An 18945-nucleotide genomic window follows, 5' to 3' on the forward strand; every position below is an offset into this window, starting at 1 on the left:
TGGGATTTTAAAATTCAGCGTCAATTGTTCATCAAAACAGACAAAACAACAGGACATCTGTTTACCTGCTGGAGTGTCAATGTTCCTCAGCTCTTCTTTGTCCTGTGGCGGTGCCAGGTCCTCGCTCTCCTCTTCACATGCGTCGCTGGGGCTGTAGTGGCGGGGTTTCATCAGCAGGGACTTTCGCTTATTGACAGGGGCGCCCTGCACCCCATCTTGGGCGCTCCTCTTCCTTGCCGCAGACCCATATGGGCTGGACAAAAAAAGGGGAGGACAGCAGAGGCAAGAGAGGAGTCAGGATGCCCATTTTAAACTGTGGAAATGCTCAACTTTTATATATATGCTAAAAAGTAAAAATTTCTTATGATCTGTGTAAAGATATAAAAAAATGTTTTTATTGTAAAAACCTAACCTGTGGCTTTCAGTGGCCCAGTCCACCAGGCCTGTGAAGCAAAGAGCAAGAAGTGTTAGAGGTAAAGTCGTGTTTATGTTTCCACCACAATGGCGTAGCATCTGTCAACATATTTTTTCATCAAAGCTCCATGGCCACTCACAACTTTTGTACTCTTGTTAATGAAATTTTATGATGTCCAGTAAATATTTGTTCTGCAGATAATGTCTTAGGGATGGTATGACGCTGGCCTTTTCACCATAGATTTTACAACGCCACTGTATCAGCATAATCAGCAGACGGGTGTAGGAGTGGACTCCTCATTGATCTGAAAAACACCGTCTCATTCAGCCTGCTCACTCTCTGGAAACGCGAAAGTACCTCATCCTTTGACAGCATTGACAACATGATCTAAAAGGCTAAACCTATTTCCCCAGGGGGGTTCGGTATAAATCTCATTCACAAGTTGCTCCGCCACTCCCATGAAGCTCAACCAACAATAACACTTTTCATGAGTTTTTTTTTTTTTTCAGGAAGGCTTTGCAAGCTTTGCACAGTTCCATGATGACATATCCAGTTTAGAGGTTTTCATTAATGCAATACACACACACACACAAACACACACACACACGCATGCCCTCCTTCACTAATTTGAAACTCATGTTTGAATTTAATGAAGTTATTCCCCTCTGAATAATGAAATGGCGGTGCAGTGCTCTTCAGACTGTGAAGGTAATAGATAAAACTGACAGTTATAAAGTTGGGTTGTTGAACTGATACCCCTAACCTGTGATCATAAGTGGTGTGTGTGTGTGTTTCAATATTTGTGGGCTAGTAAGTCCTTAAACCTAAAGGCTGAACTTACCTGTGCTACTGTTGCATGTTTTGAAGGTTTGCTCCTCACCTTCAGTATCCATCTGTAAGAAAATCATCAAATATGCAGGTGATATTCCAAATTATTTCTTCATTTGCTAATTTTGGCGTTAAAATTAAATATGACAAAATGTCCCACAATTTACTCACACAAAAATAGAAATAAATACAGGAATAAATACAGAATAAAATAAGTAAAATACAATGAGAGGATAACATTATCAGTAAAGTAGCACTTTTAAAACTATCAAGGTTCTCAGAATTAACTCAAGTCGAAAGGCAATGATAAAAGAATTTTAATCCGATGTTTAAATGTATATATGGTCAGAACAGTATGGACATGTATTTTAAAAAAAAAGCAATTGCATTATCAATAAACAAAACCTCAGTCACATCTATAGTTTAGTTTGAAACTCAGGGCGTCCATGAGAAACTTGTTGATTGGCCCGAGTGCTTTTCAAAGTGTGTGAATTATCCCATAAATAACATGAGGTCATATTTAAAAATTGAATTCATACAGAAATGGTAAAATTGGCAGAGACTGCAGCCAATTCTAAGCTTTTAGGACCAAAGTCATGTTGTAATGCTTTTTACTTCAAGTTAAAAGGCAAACATTTCTTAAATAAAATTAGAAAACTAATATTTTGCTTTTTTAGGGTTTTAGCTGATAAACTGGGAGTCCCGAGGGCCACTTAGCCTTAAAATCCATATTTGTGCACAGTACCACAAACAACTTCTAAAACATTGGTAACATGTAAACAAACCAACCAGCATTTGGGGGAAAAAAAAGTTCTGTAAGAGTGAAAAAATCATAATGACATTTAAGTACAGAAAGGACCTCACAGTGTGTGTTTAGACAAAAATAGTTGCTAAAACCCATCTACTCTCACTGACTGTTGCTTATGGATCCCAAATAAAACCTATTAAACATAATTATTCCGGGATGGTGGTGGTGTATAGTGGTCACAGGCCAGTGAAATCTGTGAGTCATAGGATATGCTATTACTTTTCTCTGGTAATGGGAAACATGACTCCTCTCTCTCGTTTGCTGTTGTGATTGAAGGCACTGACCTGTCATACATTTATAATAGGGGAGCAGGTGTGGCAGTGATGGACCTTAATTTCCTTTAATAAACCTTTTATGTGCCACACTCTTAATGCCACGCCGGGCCCTCAAAGGTCCTGCTCATAATAGGTTCATTACTTTTGATTACTACAGCCTATTGAGACAAACAACTCCAAAACACTATAGATTACGTTCTGTAAAAATGAGTGTAGCTCATTAGGTTATAACACTTTCCCAAACAGACACACGTCAATATTTTGTATACATTTTTTGGGTCCAAATACAAAATATTTTCTTCACATCACCCAACCTGTGATTTCAACATGGATATAATTTGGTCCGAGTCCAACTGATATTATCAGTGTAGGTAAATATCCTCATTGGATTATTGTCAACATTTTTATCTCTTTCTTTGAATGATATTTTACACAGACCCCTGTGTTAATATACAAAAAACATGTAATTATAGAACAAAGCATAACTTTAATATTTACAAATTTAAAACTTGCTATTATTTATTTATTTGTTTATCCATTAGTTTTTCAGTTTTATTGTTTTCTTTTTTTAATACAAGTAAATTATCTTTTATTTACGTTGCACACTTAATAAAAGGTTTACATACAACGTTTTGCACAGCTCTCTCTTTATGGATAAGCACCTATCAGGAGACGCCAGGCTATCGTTTGATACAAAAAAGTGAAACATGTTCCAATATTATTTCCTTTTTACTTTTAAATTATCTATTAATTATTATTTGCTTATTTCATTTTTACTATGCCTGTCTTTGTCTGTTTGATATTGTGCATTTTTACTAGCTTAAACCGACTCTACAAGAAAACCTATGGATGTCCGGATTTACTTATCTGCCTTGACTTCAAGCATGTCAATGGAGTTGATCTTTATGATTAATTCTGCTTTTATATATTTTTTTTGGTTTAAAATTGGTGTCAATAGTGAAATTAATTAAGTCTATTTCCAATGTTTTCACCTATTTTAATACATATGTTTTAAGACCATAATCTCCCCCAAAAAAGAAATCTTCCTCCTGAAGCAGTTTTGAATCAAGCAAAAAAATTATTATAATTGATATAAAGAAAAAAGAGAATCCAAAGTGTGTAATGTGTTTGTAGTCCAAAAGTAGTTGTAGTTCTTAATTTTGATACATTTAGCAATGGAAAATAAATCGTTTTCTAGAATTTGGCTTGCCAATTGAGAAAGTATTGATAATTTCCAATTTTTGTTCGATTTATCTCTACATACTAACTTTAGTTAGCTATTTCACCATAAAACAAAATTCCTCTGAGACAACAATGCAACTACAGTCCTTCATTACGTCAAAAAACCAAGTTCAGCTATATTAAAGAGTTTATTATCTGCCAGCCTCCCACAGCTCTCTTGATAAGCAAAAGCCAATCTCAGACTATGATCAGTGCAGTCGAAGGAGCACTGACTCTCCTCCACTTACAGACTGAACCCTATTCAAATAGTTACATAATCCTTGTGTCTTTTTCCATCATCTAACTAAACTACATACAAAACTTTGCTCTGCGACAGACCATTCACCTTTGTTTGCGGTTTTCCGGGTGCACTGAAGAATAAGATGCCAGATCCACACCGTTCACCCCGGCTGTTGTTTTCAAGTTTGTTTTCTCTCAGGAAGTGATCGTGTAATTCATTATCTGTGACAGAAAACACAAAAGAATATACACTTTTGAGGTATTGGCTGAAACTTTGTCTTAGAGGGAAAACTGTGCAAGATCTGGAAGGATTTTATGAATTCATCTGTTGTTTCACAGTGTGGAAATGTTCACTTTCATACCTCCAAAGGAATAAGGAAGAGAATGCAAATTGATTGCTTGACAGAGATCAAATTGCTTGCTTCTAATTAATACAAAATATCCAAGAGGGAAAACAAGGATGAACACAATGAGTACATTAAGCCTCTTCACTTCACAGATCTTATTATAGAATTATTTATTTCTGTTAGCTTTGGAGAAAGAAAAAAGGAGAGAAAAAGCACACATCTTCTTAATTATAGCTCACAGAGCATTTCCCCAGAAAAACAAAATTGGGGTGGGGGGGAGGAGGGGGTTGCTAGGGGGGTTATTCACACAGTTAGATTTGCATATGAATTAAGACTTAGCCTACTACTATTCTGGCTGGTTCGTCATCTGCTGAATCATATTTAAACCCCCAAAACACACACACACACACACACACACACACCCCTGCACCCAGGCACACAGTCACGCCCCAACATAAGTAATGTTTCTCAGAGGCCAGATTTCTCTGGGGGAGACAAAAACTGAAGCAGCCTGATGCTGAGGGTCTACGAGACTTTCCGTGTGTTAATCTGGCTGCTAACTGTCCTTGAGCCCAGCCCATTTCCCCCCCTAACCCCATCTGCCAGCATTCCCACTGCAGAGGAGGAGAATGGGTTACAATTGTGTGTGTTGGGGGGGGGGGGCAGACCTTCCCAGTCCAGCAATCATGAATAACCATTGCCTTGCACCACTATCAGGGGACCCTGGATCCGAGCTGGAGATGTAAGAGAGAGCAAACGCGTGCGCGCGGCGATCTGGACATTACTCTCACATTTTGGTTGTTAGTGATGCTATTATTATTATTTTCATATTATGCTTTATTAATACTCTCCAGCTGCCATGGATATTCATCACTGACCTTGAGTGTTGGGGTGTGTGTGCGTGTGTGTGTCCTGCCTCAGTTCCCAGCTTATCCGTCCACTTGGGATGCTCTCGTGTAATTAACACAAACATTATTGTGACAGAGTAAAAAAAAAAAAAAAAACAACTCTGTGCTGATACCTCATCTTGAAAACAATAAAGCATGCCACAGTAGCAAAGTAAGATTCTGGAGAGCACAAAATTAATTACATTATTTACATTTCCTTTAGATAAGGGGGTACAGGCGATATGATGGAGGCAAATGAGATTACACAAAATAAGATTTCAAAATGTCAGTGCTGCACTCCCAACCAACCAACTGTTATGATTAGATTACTCTTTTAATATAATTACTGTCTAAGGCCGTGTGTGTGGAAACAATGCATACATAAAAAACAGCAGCCGCGTATTAACTGATCCCCCCACTCTCCCCGTCCCTTTTCTCTCTGAGTCTTTTTCTCTTAACCTTTCTTCAACAGTATCATTTTGAATTATAGGGAACGGATGGGTGCTCTGCACAAGGTCACTGTCTGGTGTGCACTCGCAACTCCCAGCCCTCCACCCCCTCTTTTGCTCCTGTCTTGTTTTTGTTTCCTCTTCCAGAAGCGCACTGAGCGAAGGGTTAAAACTGGAATGGATTTAATTATGGAATGAATGGAATTATAATGCGCCTGCAGCAAGTTTTCCTCCTTATTTATTAAAGCAGCTGATGGGCCAGGTTTGATGAGCCACTTCTGGCATAATTGAGTCATCACACAAAGAGGGTTCCTCGCATTCAGAGTGGTTTTATCAGCAGCAAACAGACCTGATTACTGGCAATTACACTCTGATCTAGGGGAAGGAGAAAAAAGGGTAAATGTGCGGGGTAACTTTTTGTGTTTATAGTTTACCCCGGGAATAATTTTCACATTAATTTTACATGCTAAGTGTTTTCTGTTTATGTATAATAAAGAGCAAACGGCAGGAGATAGGACCTTTTACTTTCATATTTCCTTGTAATGAAGGTCTATGGGGGATATAGTTAATTGATCGCAATTCATACTTAAACCATAGGTGGTTTTAGTGTAAAGAAAGTGGGCTCAGTCTGTTTTAGCTCCAGTAGCAAGGTGCGATAGCCACAACATACCTGTTTGGATAAGGCTCACACCTCTTCCTGGGCAAGCTGGTGATTGCTTTTGCCATTTTTCATTGAGATGCAAATAGATTCATGGAAAGTAAATTAAGCCTTGGTCAGACAGTGAAATCAACTTCTGTTCAGAGAGTATTTAGATAAACAACTTTGTGTTGTGCACGTGCGTGTGTGCGGGCGGGCGGGCGGGCGGGCGGGCGGGCGGGCGTGCACGTTTGCGTGCGCGTGTGTGTATGTGTGTGTGGGGGGGATTTTTGTTCTCTTCTTTTGTGCGAGGTGGTCATGAAGCCATCAGACATTCTGTGTCTAAATACCAGCTGGACAGTCCAATAACTGGAAAATAAATTAGGAGGGAAGATGGGTCACAAAATGTCTGTGTTTAATTTTACGCTTTTTCCTCCTCGTGAATTTCACAACAGGTGATTGATCAGTACATGTATAGTACAGGTGTGGGCTGATTACTTGTATTACGGTATACACATATTTTTAAAAGTTATGGATTTAAAACTGCACATTTTTCCCATCATTGTTCCTCTGGTTTATAGTTCTTTTATGCAACAGCCAGAATCAGAGCAGAAGTAACGGAAGTTATTGTTATTGTATGAAGCATAGTGCAGCTTTGCCCCTCCCCAAATTGTTGCTGCACACAGCTATTCAATTCAATGAATGGAGGCTACCACACTTACCCCTCACTTAAAAGTAATACAAACAAAGTTTTCTGTGGCTGTTTGAGGTGTGTAGCCCTGCCCCTCACCCACATGGTTCTTATACACACTGTCAATCAATTGACTTAAAGAAGACCACTACACATGTACCTCTTATAGGAACTACTTTTTTTTTCTCTGCATGTCCTCTCCTAACTTTTCCTGCACACCACTGGCCCACTGTCTGAAAGACAGCTGCTGCACTTATACCTCTCTTACAAGAAAGACAAATTCAGTTATGTTATGGAGATTAAAAGTAGGGCCACCTATTGGTCTTATTAAGGTAATCTTGTTTGAAAACAACACTTGGCAGGCATTGTGTGTCTGTTAAGCAGATGACTGCCACCTGGCTACCTGAGCAGGAAGTCTGAGTAATTATCCTACTAATGTCTGCTTTGGCAAATGCTATTAAATGTAGAAGTTGTTTATAATTATGCTTGAGCCCATGTATAGAAATTAATTTTCATTGAATAATTATAATTGATAACATTGTTCTGTGTCCTGCAGTCTAAATATGCAAGATTGTAAAACAATGATATTTTTACTAACGGGTATTCCATGATAATGTCATACTGGCTCATATCCAGTAAAGATTAACTGATAATTCCTTAAAACAAAACTCTGATGCCAAGTTTATTTTATTTTCCCATTTTTCAATTAGATCTTACAAAAAAGATGCTAAGTAATCTTGAACTTTTTGAGATTTGTTTCAGTGGTAAAATGAAAGTAAAGATCTTTATGTGCTTGCTTCAGAGAAAAGAAAAAAAAGCTTCATCTTAAAAAAAAACCCTGCCAACAATTTATGAGCATTCCTCTGTGTAAAGGAGTTTAGTGGTTTCATGCAGACACAGGCAAAATCCTAAAGTCAACTGCGATTTCAGATATAACAGCCTCACAGCTATCCTGACGGCCAAGCAAAGTGTTTGTGCCTTTTGCCAAAGTGTACTTTTATAGAGAAGCGCGTTGGCATCTTATCACTTCTCCAAGACAGAGACGCTTCAATAAAGGAGTACAGCTCACAGAATTCTTAACAGACAATTAGAAGGCTGGCTAGAAGCTATCGCTTCAATGATTTGCTATGATGGCAAAACTACAGGGGAAACTTGTTGTTGGACAGAGTTAGCAGGAGTCCCATGAAAGAGTCAGATGGTGACACCTTTGCCGAGGTGATTTATGAATCTTGTAATCGCGTTCCAAAGTCATCCCAAAGCCTTTCCTTCTAAATTGGGTTCATCTGGAGCCGGACCACACAGAGGCACCGAGTCCAGATTGTTTCTTCTGACATCAAAGAGCCAATTTCAGTTTTTGACCGCATTTCTGCTGCTTTTAGTCCCCTTATCTTATAAAAAGGGCCTAGATGATATGCTATTTTATTTGTGAATTTCAATCCAATTAGGGACACCAAAATATTGAAACATGTAAAATTTGTATCCTCCTCCTCTAAGCCATTCATCAATAGCGTAATAAATTGAGCGGTGCGCAATTCATCCACTGGCAAGTGTCCAGCTTGTCAAACAGCTCCTGTGTTGGGCCGAATCTTTGAATTCTATCATGAGCATGCTTTTTCAAACCTGTCTAATTTGGGGACAGGTGTTTGGGTGAAAAAAAAGAACTTCCAGCTCTGGTGCAACAATGAGCAGAGTAATCCCGCTCATTGTCCCTGTCCAAGGAGCCCCTTTTCATGGAGGAGGTCGCATGAAAGCTACCAGGTGGTCTGCAATTTGGAGAAACGTAGTAACCGCTCTGGCTAATCCCCCCCTTTCCGTCACAAAAGGCAGGTCTCCAGTGCTCTGGAAGGCTCTCTGGGGGGCAAAAGGGAAAAGTTTACAATGCTCACAGAGGGTCTGAAAGGAGTCAGGGACTCGAGTGGTGATTCCTAATCAGATTGCACTGAAGTGAACAGCTCGCATGGCAGCTGTAGTTTTCCCAGGGTTAATTACCTTTCACTGCTCTCTCTAAATGAGTCAGCTGTTCCTGTCATTAAACAACTCCACTCTATCTCTGCTCCCGTGTCCTCCTCACACATGTGCACACGTGAACACACACTAACCGACATTATTTTAAACGCGTTTGGTATAGCGATCAAAGACTGCTCCAAATATCAATTATTTGAGAAATGTGAGGTCTTTGATCGATTTCCTTACCACTTAGTGGACATTGGAGAGCAATTTCAGATTGGTGTATTTTGATTTGCGCCGCTGATTTTTATGCATATGGGAGGCAGTGGTCCCAGTGCACCTCCCATATACACTGATTCAGAACAATAATACCAGTCTGTCAAGGTCTCATTGTAAACGGTTCCCGTCGTACTAATGGAACACATAAAGGAGCACACATGCTCACATATGTGCACATGCAAACACTAGCATACGCACATACACTACCAACACATGCAGAGTCCAGCTCGAAACATAGATGTTCTGTCATCAATTCTGAACAATCTGTCTGCTCGCTGAGCTCAGCAGCTCAGGATGTTGGGGGAGTTTTAAGTGAATTTTGCCACTGTATGGTAAAATCCCTTGGCCACCTGGATTACAAACTCTAGTCCTTTAACTCATGCCAGTATAAATCCGTGTTAACTCGGATTTACCTCTGCCATATGAATTCTCAATCTGCGTAAGCTTTGTTTGGAATGAGTCGAACATAAGTATTTTGTGCCGTTAAGGATGCCCAGTTGTGAATTTTTCTTTCTTTTCGATGAAACACACACTAGGGAGATGGTTCAGAACTAAATTAGTTATTAGAACAACTTGAGAGGACTCAGGCAGAGTTTTATTACAGTCGATATGTGACACCGGTGCGGCCCTTCACATCCAGGTGGAAGTGTGCAACACTGCTCTGTGAAAGCCATGTAACCATGGCAACCAACATAAACTCAGAAAGGGTACACTGTGAACAAGAGCTTAAGCTACAAATAAGTATTTGGGTCACTTATAGAAGATCTTTTTTTCTTGCACTCTGAAGATAAAAGGTTAACAATAAATTGAAAATTTTATTTTGAGAATAAAGTCTAAATGTTTACAAACAAACAGTCAAAAATTAAAGTATTGTTTCATTAGTAAAGTCAACATGTTTGAAGTAAACAAAATGCTGAAACTCCTGTGTTCTATTAAAGCATTTAAATTATGCATGATGTAGCTACTGCTGGTCTTTTTGCTCGATTTATTGATCGCAATTTCATAATCTTTTTCTCTTCATCCCAGCTTTATTCACAATATTTAGTATTTAGTGAATACTTTTTTTAACATTTTTAACTTTTTCTGTAAATAATAACTTTTTATTTCACCATTCTACTAAATTAATCTTGCAATTGAGTCTTTTTTCTGGAAATAGTTTATAAAGTTTTCCATGACATTCTAACTTCTTGAAAAATTCTTGAACTTTTATTTTGTAATTTTTATCATTTACCTTTCTGGTTGAAAATTATTTTTAACTTTTTCAACAAGAGTCAACTTTCATTTCTCACTATTATTTACTTTTCTTGGAAGTGTTTTGACTCTTTTCCTTGTAATTTTGACTTGTCTTAGAGAAATCAGTTTGACTTCTTAAAAAATTATTTTGACATTTTTCTTGTCATTCCAACATTTCTTCAAATAATATTTAGACTTTTTTTAGAATTATAATATGGGTGTTTTGATCAATTTCTTAACTCAAAACAGACCATCAACAAAAAAAAACGTTGCTATTGTTTGCTATTCATCAACCGACCTTAATACTCTGTCTTTGTAAACTGCCCCCTAACATTTATATTTACTTTTAGAAACATAAATCCGTCTGCAACCGCAACCATCGTGATAAAATAAAATGTGGCAAAAGCAGCCTGGAGGATCTAAATTAAGTATTATCCAATCTCTAACACTCACACACACAGACACAGACACACACTTCTGAGTTAAGCCAGACTATTTTGTACTTAAAAGGTTAGCAGGCCTGTTTTGTGAGTTTGATCTGTGCTTGCCAAATCAGCAGATGGTCCATGAATATGATTATATGCATCAATAAAGGGAGTAATCTTTGACAAAATGTAAATTTGACTTAAGTCCAGGCTTTAATATACACCATGGACTTTAACCCACTTTCGAGCTTGACACAAGAGCACGATATGCCAAAGCACTTGAATTTTGTACACTGATGTTCTAGTCTAGTGCTACTATTCTGGGGATTTGAAAAACAGAGCCAGGCAGTAGGTAAAAAAGATCCACACAGTCTAATTTGCCTGTGTATGGGGAATAGGCATCTTATATTGCTAAGTGTGCAACTGAACAGTTCGGTAATTGATTCAAACTGAGCTTGAGTGCTTTTACAAAACAATCTTTTGAGCAGCCCTCCTCTTTTCTGTTAAACATTTGCTTTTAGGGTAAACCTTAAAAAAAGACTAAACTACAAAACTAAACTAAAACATCTTAGAGTTTTAGCATCAACTAGCATTATTTATTAAATACAAAACAAGTCTTGTAGACAAGAAAATAAAGTTAGCAGCTAACTGAAAGTTTAAGCAGCAATTCAGAAGTTAAAAAATTACAAACTAAAATGTGCTAGTCTTACCCTGAGTCCCTATTTAAGAAATAAAATAAAATGACTAAAGCATCCCTGTTATTGACCCGGTCATTAACCCACTTATCTGAGCCTGAGGCTTACACAGCACAGCGCATCCTTACGCAGACAAACAGAATCACTTGTCTCCCCTACGTCTGAACGCTCTCGTGTTAACATGTCCGACAGGGCAGAATCACAAGCTTGACTTACCATGCCCCTTTTAGCCTTTGTTTTTCATCTCTCCGGGACATCAGAGAGGAGACGGAGCAGAAGGATATCGAGGTGGGGTTACGGGATAGTCCACGGTGTCGCTGCTGCGAGAGCGCGTTTGGTTCTCGCGTGTACGTGTGGGGGTGTTCGTGTGTGTGTGTGTGCAGAGACACTGTGATATTCCCCCAAAATGCTTTTTTTTTTTCAGGGTAGCCTTTGTGTGGTTTACTTAACAACCAAACTCATTAGCTGCTGGGCTACAGTGGGCTGAATTATTTTCTGTGCAAATACAGCACTTGGTGATCCTCAAGGTAAAACCTCTAAAGGTCTTTTTTATGACATATATCACAGATTCACATCAGAATTAAGAACAAGACTCGTTTCAGGAAAAAAAAGAACTAAATGCAACAGTTATTATCACTGCCTTTAGGTGAGAAATTTCACAATTAAAATTCATAAGTGAAAGTATATCACTTTAATAAAATAATTTATATATTCATGCAGTCTTAATTGATAATGCTTACATGAAATAGAGAGAATTGGAAAATGTTAAACTCAGGTCCCAGAATTTGGAAGTAAATGATGTGAAAATAAGTACAAAAAGTGTCCCTATAGTTTGTGCAAATATTTATTTAATTTATTTTATTATTATTTATTTTTTTGTTTATTTTAGCTGTGCCTGTTGGTGCAGAACGCCTAGAAAATGTAGCCATTGTAAGTACTTGAAGTCATGACAGCTGTCTATAAGCATAAGGGACATGTCTATTGGCCAACTTGACCCTTGTTAGAAAACAAAACAAATACAAAAAGAGAATACTGCAGCCTGGGACTGCCGAGCCGGGTCACTGGAGATTTTCCAGACAAACGCCGCACAGAGGAGAGGAGGGGAGGAAGAATAAAAAGGACAGGCTCAGAATCTCATTTTAACAGACCGCACACAATCTGGGCTCCCACAGAACTATCTCTGCCTGACCGCTTTCTATTTATCCCTTATCAGTGTTTACCAACCGCTAGTTTTCTTTCATTCACACTGTGAGGCAGTTCTCTTACTATCAGTCAACAGCTGACACCGTGGAACAGCCTCAAAGGCAAGAGGAAGGGATCAAAACTAAACCAAAGCTGTTTAAACAATACAACAGAGGAAATAAATTCATAAATCCTAATTCTTCCCAACCCACGAGGGTATAAGCAGATCCTTTATAGTTAGGCCAACAAACAAAACCGCAGCCAATGAGGTACATTACAATCAAGGTATATTCTGAAATATATTTAGAAAAAAAAATACAGATAAAAAAATCCAGTGTATTATTAATTGGAAGGATTTTACAGGCTTGCCCTGTCAAGCACATTTACGAATTAAGTGGAAGGATTTTTCTTTTTGTTATATGGTGTTTTAGGAAAATCCCATCTGATTAATCATTCTAACATTTTCACCACAAAAATGTTTGGAAATGTATTTTATGTCTACACCACCTAAAGATTAACACAATTTTCAAAATCTTAAAGTTATAATAAAATACTTAATTTAACGTATCTTCTCTGAAAGAGATAACTTTTAAATAAATTTGGTATCAGTGTAAAATATGTAATTAAGACCTCAATATTCACCGTGTTTGTTTCTTTTTAGCTGTAATTTCTTAACGTGCAAAACATAATATTATACAATAAATTTTACATCTAACCAGTTTTAAACAAACCCACAACTACTTTGGAGTACTGCCTAAAATGTCAATGCTACAGTACGGTTAGACTAAAAAGCCAGGAGTTATAAATCCCGCTATTGCTCTACAATTTTCCCCATTTAGGATACACAAACAGCACAATTTTTACTGCAGTGCTTTTGTGAAAGTTAAGCAATTAATTACATTTATCCAATCACCAGCTGCTCAACAGCAGATGGATCATTTCTGAAAACCTTAGTTGAATCATATCCACATAATTCATTTTTCGGGATTAACTGGCTGAAGTTTGAGTTGGGGGCGAAACAGGTAACATGATGTGTTTTAAAGCGGTTCTTATTTGTGTGATTCTGTCAGACTGCCCTGAAGACACGTGGACTAAAATTTCCAGAACAATAAGAAATTTTTTGACAATTATACCTAAAACAGCTTTTTTTTATTTAGTCAGAGTAAAGAAAGATCTACATTTCCAATGCAGTTGCTGTGCGTTGTCCAACAATGTGGAGGAGTTAGTAAGTTTCTAAATCGGTTTCCTTTTACAGCAGGTACCATGGACAGTTCCTTGACGGCAAACACTGGTTGCATTAATGTGTTGTGTAGCAACTAACATCCCTGGGCTTTGAAGAGGAAGGGGTATGGATGAGAGAGGAGTAATGTCTTTTACTTATCACTGCTGTAACACACAGACCTGCCACAGCCCTTTGCTGCTTTTATAATTAAAACAAAGTGTAGAGGTGTAACTTTGAAAGCACTTTCTTTCTGTTTCATGAATGACTGGCTGAACTTTTTCCAGTAATGTCTCGGATTAAAGCGTATTTGTGAATTTAGGTGTGTGTTTGGAAACAAGCTAAAAAAATTATTCTATTTCCAAAGAATTGAGATATATTGAACGTTGAAATATGCAGATCCCCCAGAAAACTGTGCACGTGAAATGTTATTTCCAACTTAGATATAGAGGTGACAATCTGCTGAAGTTTTAAAGTCATCCAGTAACATATTTACACTTTTCTCATTCTTCTCTTTTGTTTTTTCAAAAAGTCCTCCTTTTGCTAAACAAGAGTCAACTTAAAGACTGTTCGTACGGGGTAGATTAGGAGCCATTAGAGAGCTGCGAGTTACTGGTAAATCATGAACTTTTCTAGCTAGCATCCAGCCTCCTGAATCAATAGTTACTCTGGAGACTGCTGAGTGGTTCGACCCCTCACAATTTGTTTAAACCTAAGTGTTGTCCACGTCTGACACTAAAAGTTAACCTCTCGACTGAATTATCATCACTCCAGGTTGAAGATTAGCACATCTTTTCAAACTTTAACGTGATTACCAGGCAAATAATTGCAGAAATTCAGTGTTGTTTCGCCCCAGCTGAATACTCTTTGGAACATGTGAGACAAACTGATTTGCAATTTACTTTATGGTCACAATTTGGATAGTTTTCAAACTTCCAATACAAATTATTTGAAAGCCAGAACAAGAGGCAACAAAACACTTGCCTGACTGCTCAAACATGTTATTGGAACAGAAAGTAAATGTTTAAGTGCATTAGGCTCAATGGTCTTGTATGTACAGCTGTCACTGTCAAAGCCACAGGCAACCTGACAACGCTTTGTCTCCACACACAATGCGAACATGTGTTCTTCTAAGACAAGCTTATTCTCTGCACAAACGCAGCGGATCTAATCTGGGGAGACAGTATCTCATGCTATCTGGATGATCAAAAATAGGTCATGCCTCTCAAAAAGCAGTTTGAGCCATTTAATCTCCTCTCAAACTGTCTGAAACCTGAACAGAAGCTGCGCTTGCTTTCCAGCAAAGATTTTGAAAATGCCGGTTTTAGCAGACATGCAGTGTTCACCATCAGTGCAAGATTTCTTTAAATACCCCTTGACATGATACAATACAATTGCCAGCATCATTCTTTTTTTCTTCTTCTTTTAATTCTCACAGCACAAGTTAAGCAGATGGGTGAAATCTAACTGTGAATCTGAATAAGTTTCCATCACTTGTATATTTCAGCTCATCGCTTTAGACCTGACCAGACAGCATCTACAACAGCATCAGCTAAAAGCCCTGTCATTATACTCTCGCAATACTGCGGATCAGTGATAATAAATGCTAACCAAACAGTCAGTATAATAAATAAAAAGAACTTTGACACCAACCTATTGCTGTGATCCAAAAAGTTTGATTTTCTCCCAGTCTCTTGATAGCTGAGCTGGTGCTGCGGCTTTGAAAGGTAGTCCCCAGGAATATGACATACTGTGCCTTTGACAGCCTCGAGATAAGCACCTGCGTTCGGGTCCCTTTTTACGTCACACCTCCCCATTCACAGCCCTTCAACATGATGCACATTTGCACATCAACAGCCACCAAACCCCCCTCCCCACACCCTCCCCTCCCGTCCCTCCTCGCTCTACTCCCACATCCGCAAAAAAACAACACACAAACAGGCACACAAGGAGGCAGATGCGCGCACTAGCCTCCACTCAGGCGCGCGGACGCTTCCACAGACACCACAGATTTTTTTTTTTCTTATGTGAGCTCACTGAGGACGAAACTCACACCCAGGGTCACACACCGAAGTGATCTTTTTCTCTTCCTCCAACTCTGTCAGGTTTCTTTATATACATCAGTTTTTATTGTGTGCTTAAAAAGAATAAACTTTCACTTGCTTTGTGGTAAGACCGGGGCATATGCCCTCCCATGCTCCTCATACATCACTCATCATGCAAATGAGAGGGAATGTCACTCCTCAGCAGCAGATGGCCAGGGACGATAACAATGGCTCAACAGACCAGTTTCAGTGTCTATGACTTTATCGCTACGACAACAAAAATAGATGACATGAAAAGTTGATTTTAGAGTTAAGTCAGATTTCTCTCCTTTTTTAATGTTGGTAACTTTCTCACTCTCTTTGTCAGCTAAACACAAAGATTTAATTTTTTTAAGAATGCTACGCTTTTATAAAGGGACACAAGGGATTTTTGGTGACTTCAATAAGCCTTCTGGGATTTTACCTGCTGGGTGAGAATTTAGCAGGGTCTGGGTCAATTCACCCCTTTGCCAACTGGTCTCCCCATTTTGCAGCCACTCATTGCCATTTTGATCCTTCCTATTTCCATTACCCCTGTAAATTGGTAAACAAACCCTTTCGTACCCATGTATTTTACCTAATGCTGTTATTTTTTATTGTAGTTTGGTATTTTCATAAACCAGAGCCAAATGACCACAAAATGCTTAAAACTCACATGTAGCTTAATTCAGTTGGATGCTATTGATTAAGGACTTTACATTGAACTCTATTCTGGTTTATTTCAGTTCTGATTCCTGTTTGAGTATTTTGACTCATAGACAATATGACAGACTATTGTGCCTGGTGAAACTATAACAATTCTAAGGCTATTTCCACACTGCTGGCAAAACTGAACCAGATCCGACTTTTTCACCTACATGTAAACCGTGTCAATTTTTTAAAAACAGTGTGAACAGCAGAAATGTGATTTTTAAAATCAGATCCTAGTCACATTTATATAAGGTGCTGTATGTCATTAAAGAGCCACATTTCAGTCTAGTTTTATGTTATGGTGTGTAAGGAGGTGGGAAACGGCTAACTCAGACGTAAACTTTGGATGAAACAAGCATAGCAACTGTTGTGACTGTTTCTCTGCTTAATAATTGCTTGCTAACACCTTTATTTAGATTGAAGGTTAGAATTGAGCAACTTTATTTACACAGAGCAACATTTAAATTTGACTGAAAACTGTCTCGTCTATAATGCTACAACTTGCTATAAAGTCAGTCTTCTTCAAAATAAAGGTAATTACGAACATGACAGCAGACATCAACTGAAGGAGCTAGCCACAGTTCTTTGGCACAAATATCACAGTTATTTCAAAACTGACACATGTATTGACATGTAGCATTCATATTTACTTCTATAAGTATGTTTTTTGATAGTAATGTCACATTTTCTTCTACTAATGCAGAACACTTCAGGGCCATAGACTGTTTGAACTAGAATCTGATGGTGGTCACATTAAAATTACTATGTGAACAACCATTAAAGACACTGTTGACATAATTTTTTTGGAGTCATATGATTACATTTTCATAGTAGATGAACATTAATACATAGAAAAAAATAACTTTTAATAGTTAACTGTAAAGGTAATCGCAAAGCATCAAAACTGGAAAGCTACAAAATATCAAGGGAAAAAATAACCACCACACTTTTAGGGCTTTTAGGGCCTCTGGGTTCTGGAGGTGAAACAATAAATAAATTCTTATAAATGGAGGTTTTGTAAACATGTTGATTTCAAAGGAATGGAAGCTGCTGACATGAAAAGCTTTATTTAAAAAATTGTCATGTAAAGAATGCAACTATTTAAAAAATTCTGACATCGTAGCACCACCTCTAACATCATTCTCGAACCTAAGCAGATCCGACATAACAAGACAAAGCGTAAGCTCACAGTCAGTGATTATGGCATATCACCACATGTAGGCCTGGTATAGTTATCACAATATTTAGGTAAAAAAGAAAGTGTATTAAGAAAAAAAATCATAATATTGTGTTTATAAACAACTTTAAAACATGTTTAGAGCTTTTTAGAAAAAAACAAATACAGAAAACATATTTTCATTTGAAAAAGGCATATAAACCTTGGGGTTTATGTGCATTTAAACTAGCAATCTATTTTCATTTGCATGTCTAAAAGAAAGGCAAGTAGGGTAGCAAAACTGGCTCCAGCCCAGGGGGCTACATCCTCTTAAATCCGACCCTGATCGCAAACATTACATGTCTTGGAATAAACTTTAACTCCTGAACCAACATATACACATGCATACAGACCCATTCAATAAACAAGAATATTATTGAAAGGCTCATTTATTTTTGGAACTTTATCACAAAGTGAAACACATTATATATATCTGCTACACACAGATGGATTATCATATTCCTGTTATTATGTTTTCCCACTTAAAACTACTGAAAACATGTCATTTAAAATCAAAATATTACAAAAAATAGATACTATTTTTAAAAAACAAAATATGGTCTGTAAAGTATGTTTAACATCTGCTTGAAGGTTATTTTTGGAAGTTACATTTAATCTGACAAACGAGAATCATCGAGACATCTGATTTATTGACTATGAGCATAGATGTGGATATACTATTAGCATGTGCTGTAGGTTTAAATCATTTACCTTATAAGTTCCACTGAAAAGCAAGAGTTCGTTCTTTGGTGACTGCACAAACCCTCCTGCACAGCGGTTATGCAAGTAATTAGGTGTAATTCGTCCCCGTAGGCCACTTGAGCCCCCCTTCCCAGGTTAGTTCATGCGTTCGACAAGCCTGGACAGGGACAGGGAGGAATAGAAAGAACAAGGGGGAAAAGCAGAAAACACAAATGCAGCTTCTTTTTTTTTGTAACACCTCCCCACCCAAAAGTGATGTCACCCTGCATCCTGCTGACTCCTGTTCATACAAACCCCCACGGCGGAGAGTAAACAGTGGAAGCGTTTAGCAAACAGGGCCAGATTACAATGACAAAGGCAACCACACTTCTGGGTGGAGCCTGGGGGTGGCGGGTGGGGTCGGGTGGGGGTTGCAAAAGAGGGGAGGCACAGGGTTTTAAATAAGTGATAGCTCCCCTCTTCAAGATCCTCCCAG

The 18945-nt window shown here is 38.1% G+C and overlaps 1 protein-coding gene across 7 annotated transcripts in view; it reads right to left on the reverse strand.

The window, feature by feature from the left end:
* The window catches only part of st18 (ST18 C2H2C-type zinc finger transcription factor), a 47643-nt gene that overhangs the window by 19449 nt on the left and 9249 nt on the right, over window positions 1–18945 (reverse strand). For 4 of the 7 annotated variants that reach the window (XR_003595771.1, XM_028019455.1, XM_028019454.1 and 1 more), the window contains exons 3-6: window positions 3894–4009; window positions 1257–1308; window positions 413–443; window positions 66–253 (exon numbers count right to left, since the gene is read on the reverse strand). Coding sequence is in view for 6 of the 7 variants with exons in the window: in XM_028019455.1 (XP_027875256.1) it covers window positions 66–253; window positions 413–443; window positions 1257–1308; window positions 3894–4009 (387 nt within the window). In the remaining variant the exon portion in view is untranslated. Of the gene's footprint in view, window positions 1–65; window positions 254–412; window positions 444–1256; window positions 1309–3893; window positions 4010–11593; window positions 11736–15431; window positions 15635–18945 lie in introns of those variants that run through there. The other 3 variants (XM_028019456.1, XM_028019457.1, XM_028019458.1) reach the window with 3 other exon arrangements.

Source organism: Xiphophorus couchianus, chromosome 6, assembly GCF_001444195.1.
Source record: "Xiphophorus couchianus chromosome 6, X_couchianus-1.0, whole genome shotgun sequence".
Classification (NCBI taxonomy): Eukaryota; Metazoa; Chordata; class Actinopteri; order Cyprinodontiformes; family Poeciliidae; genus Xiphophorus; species Xiphophorus couchianus.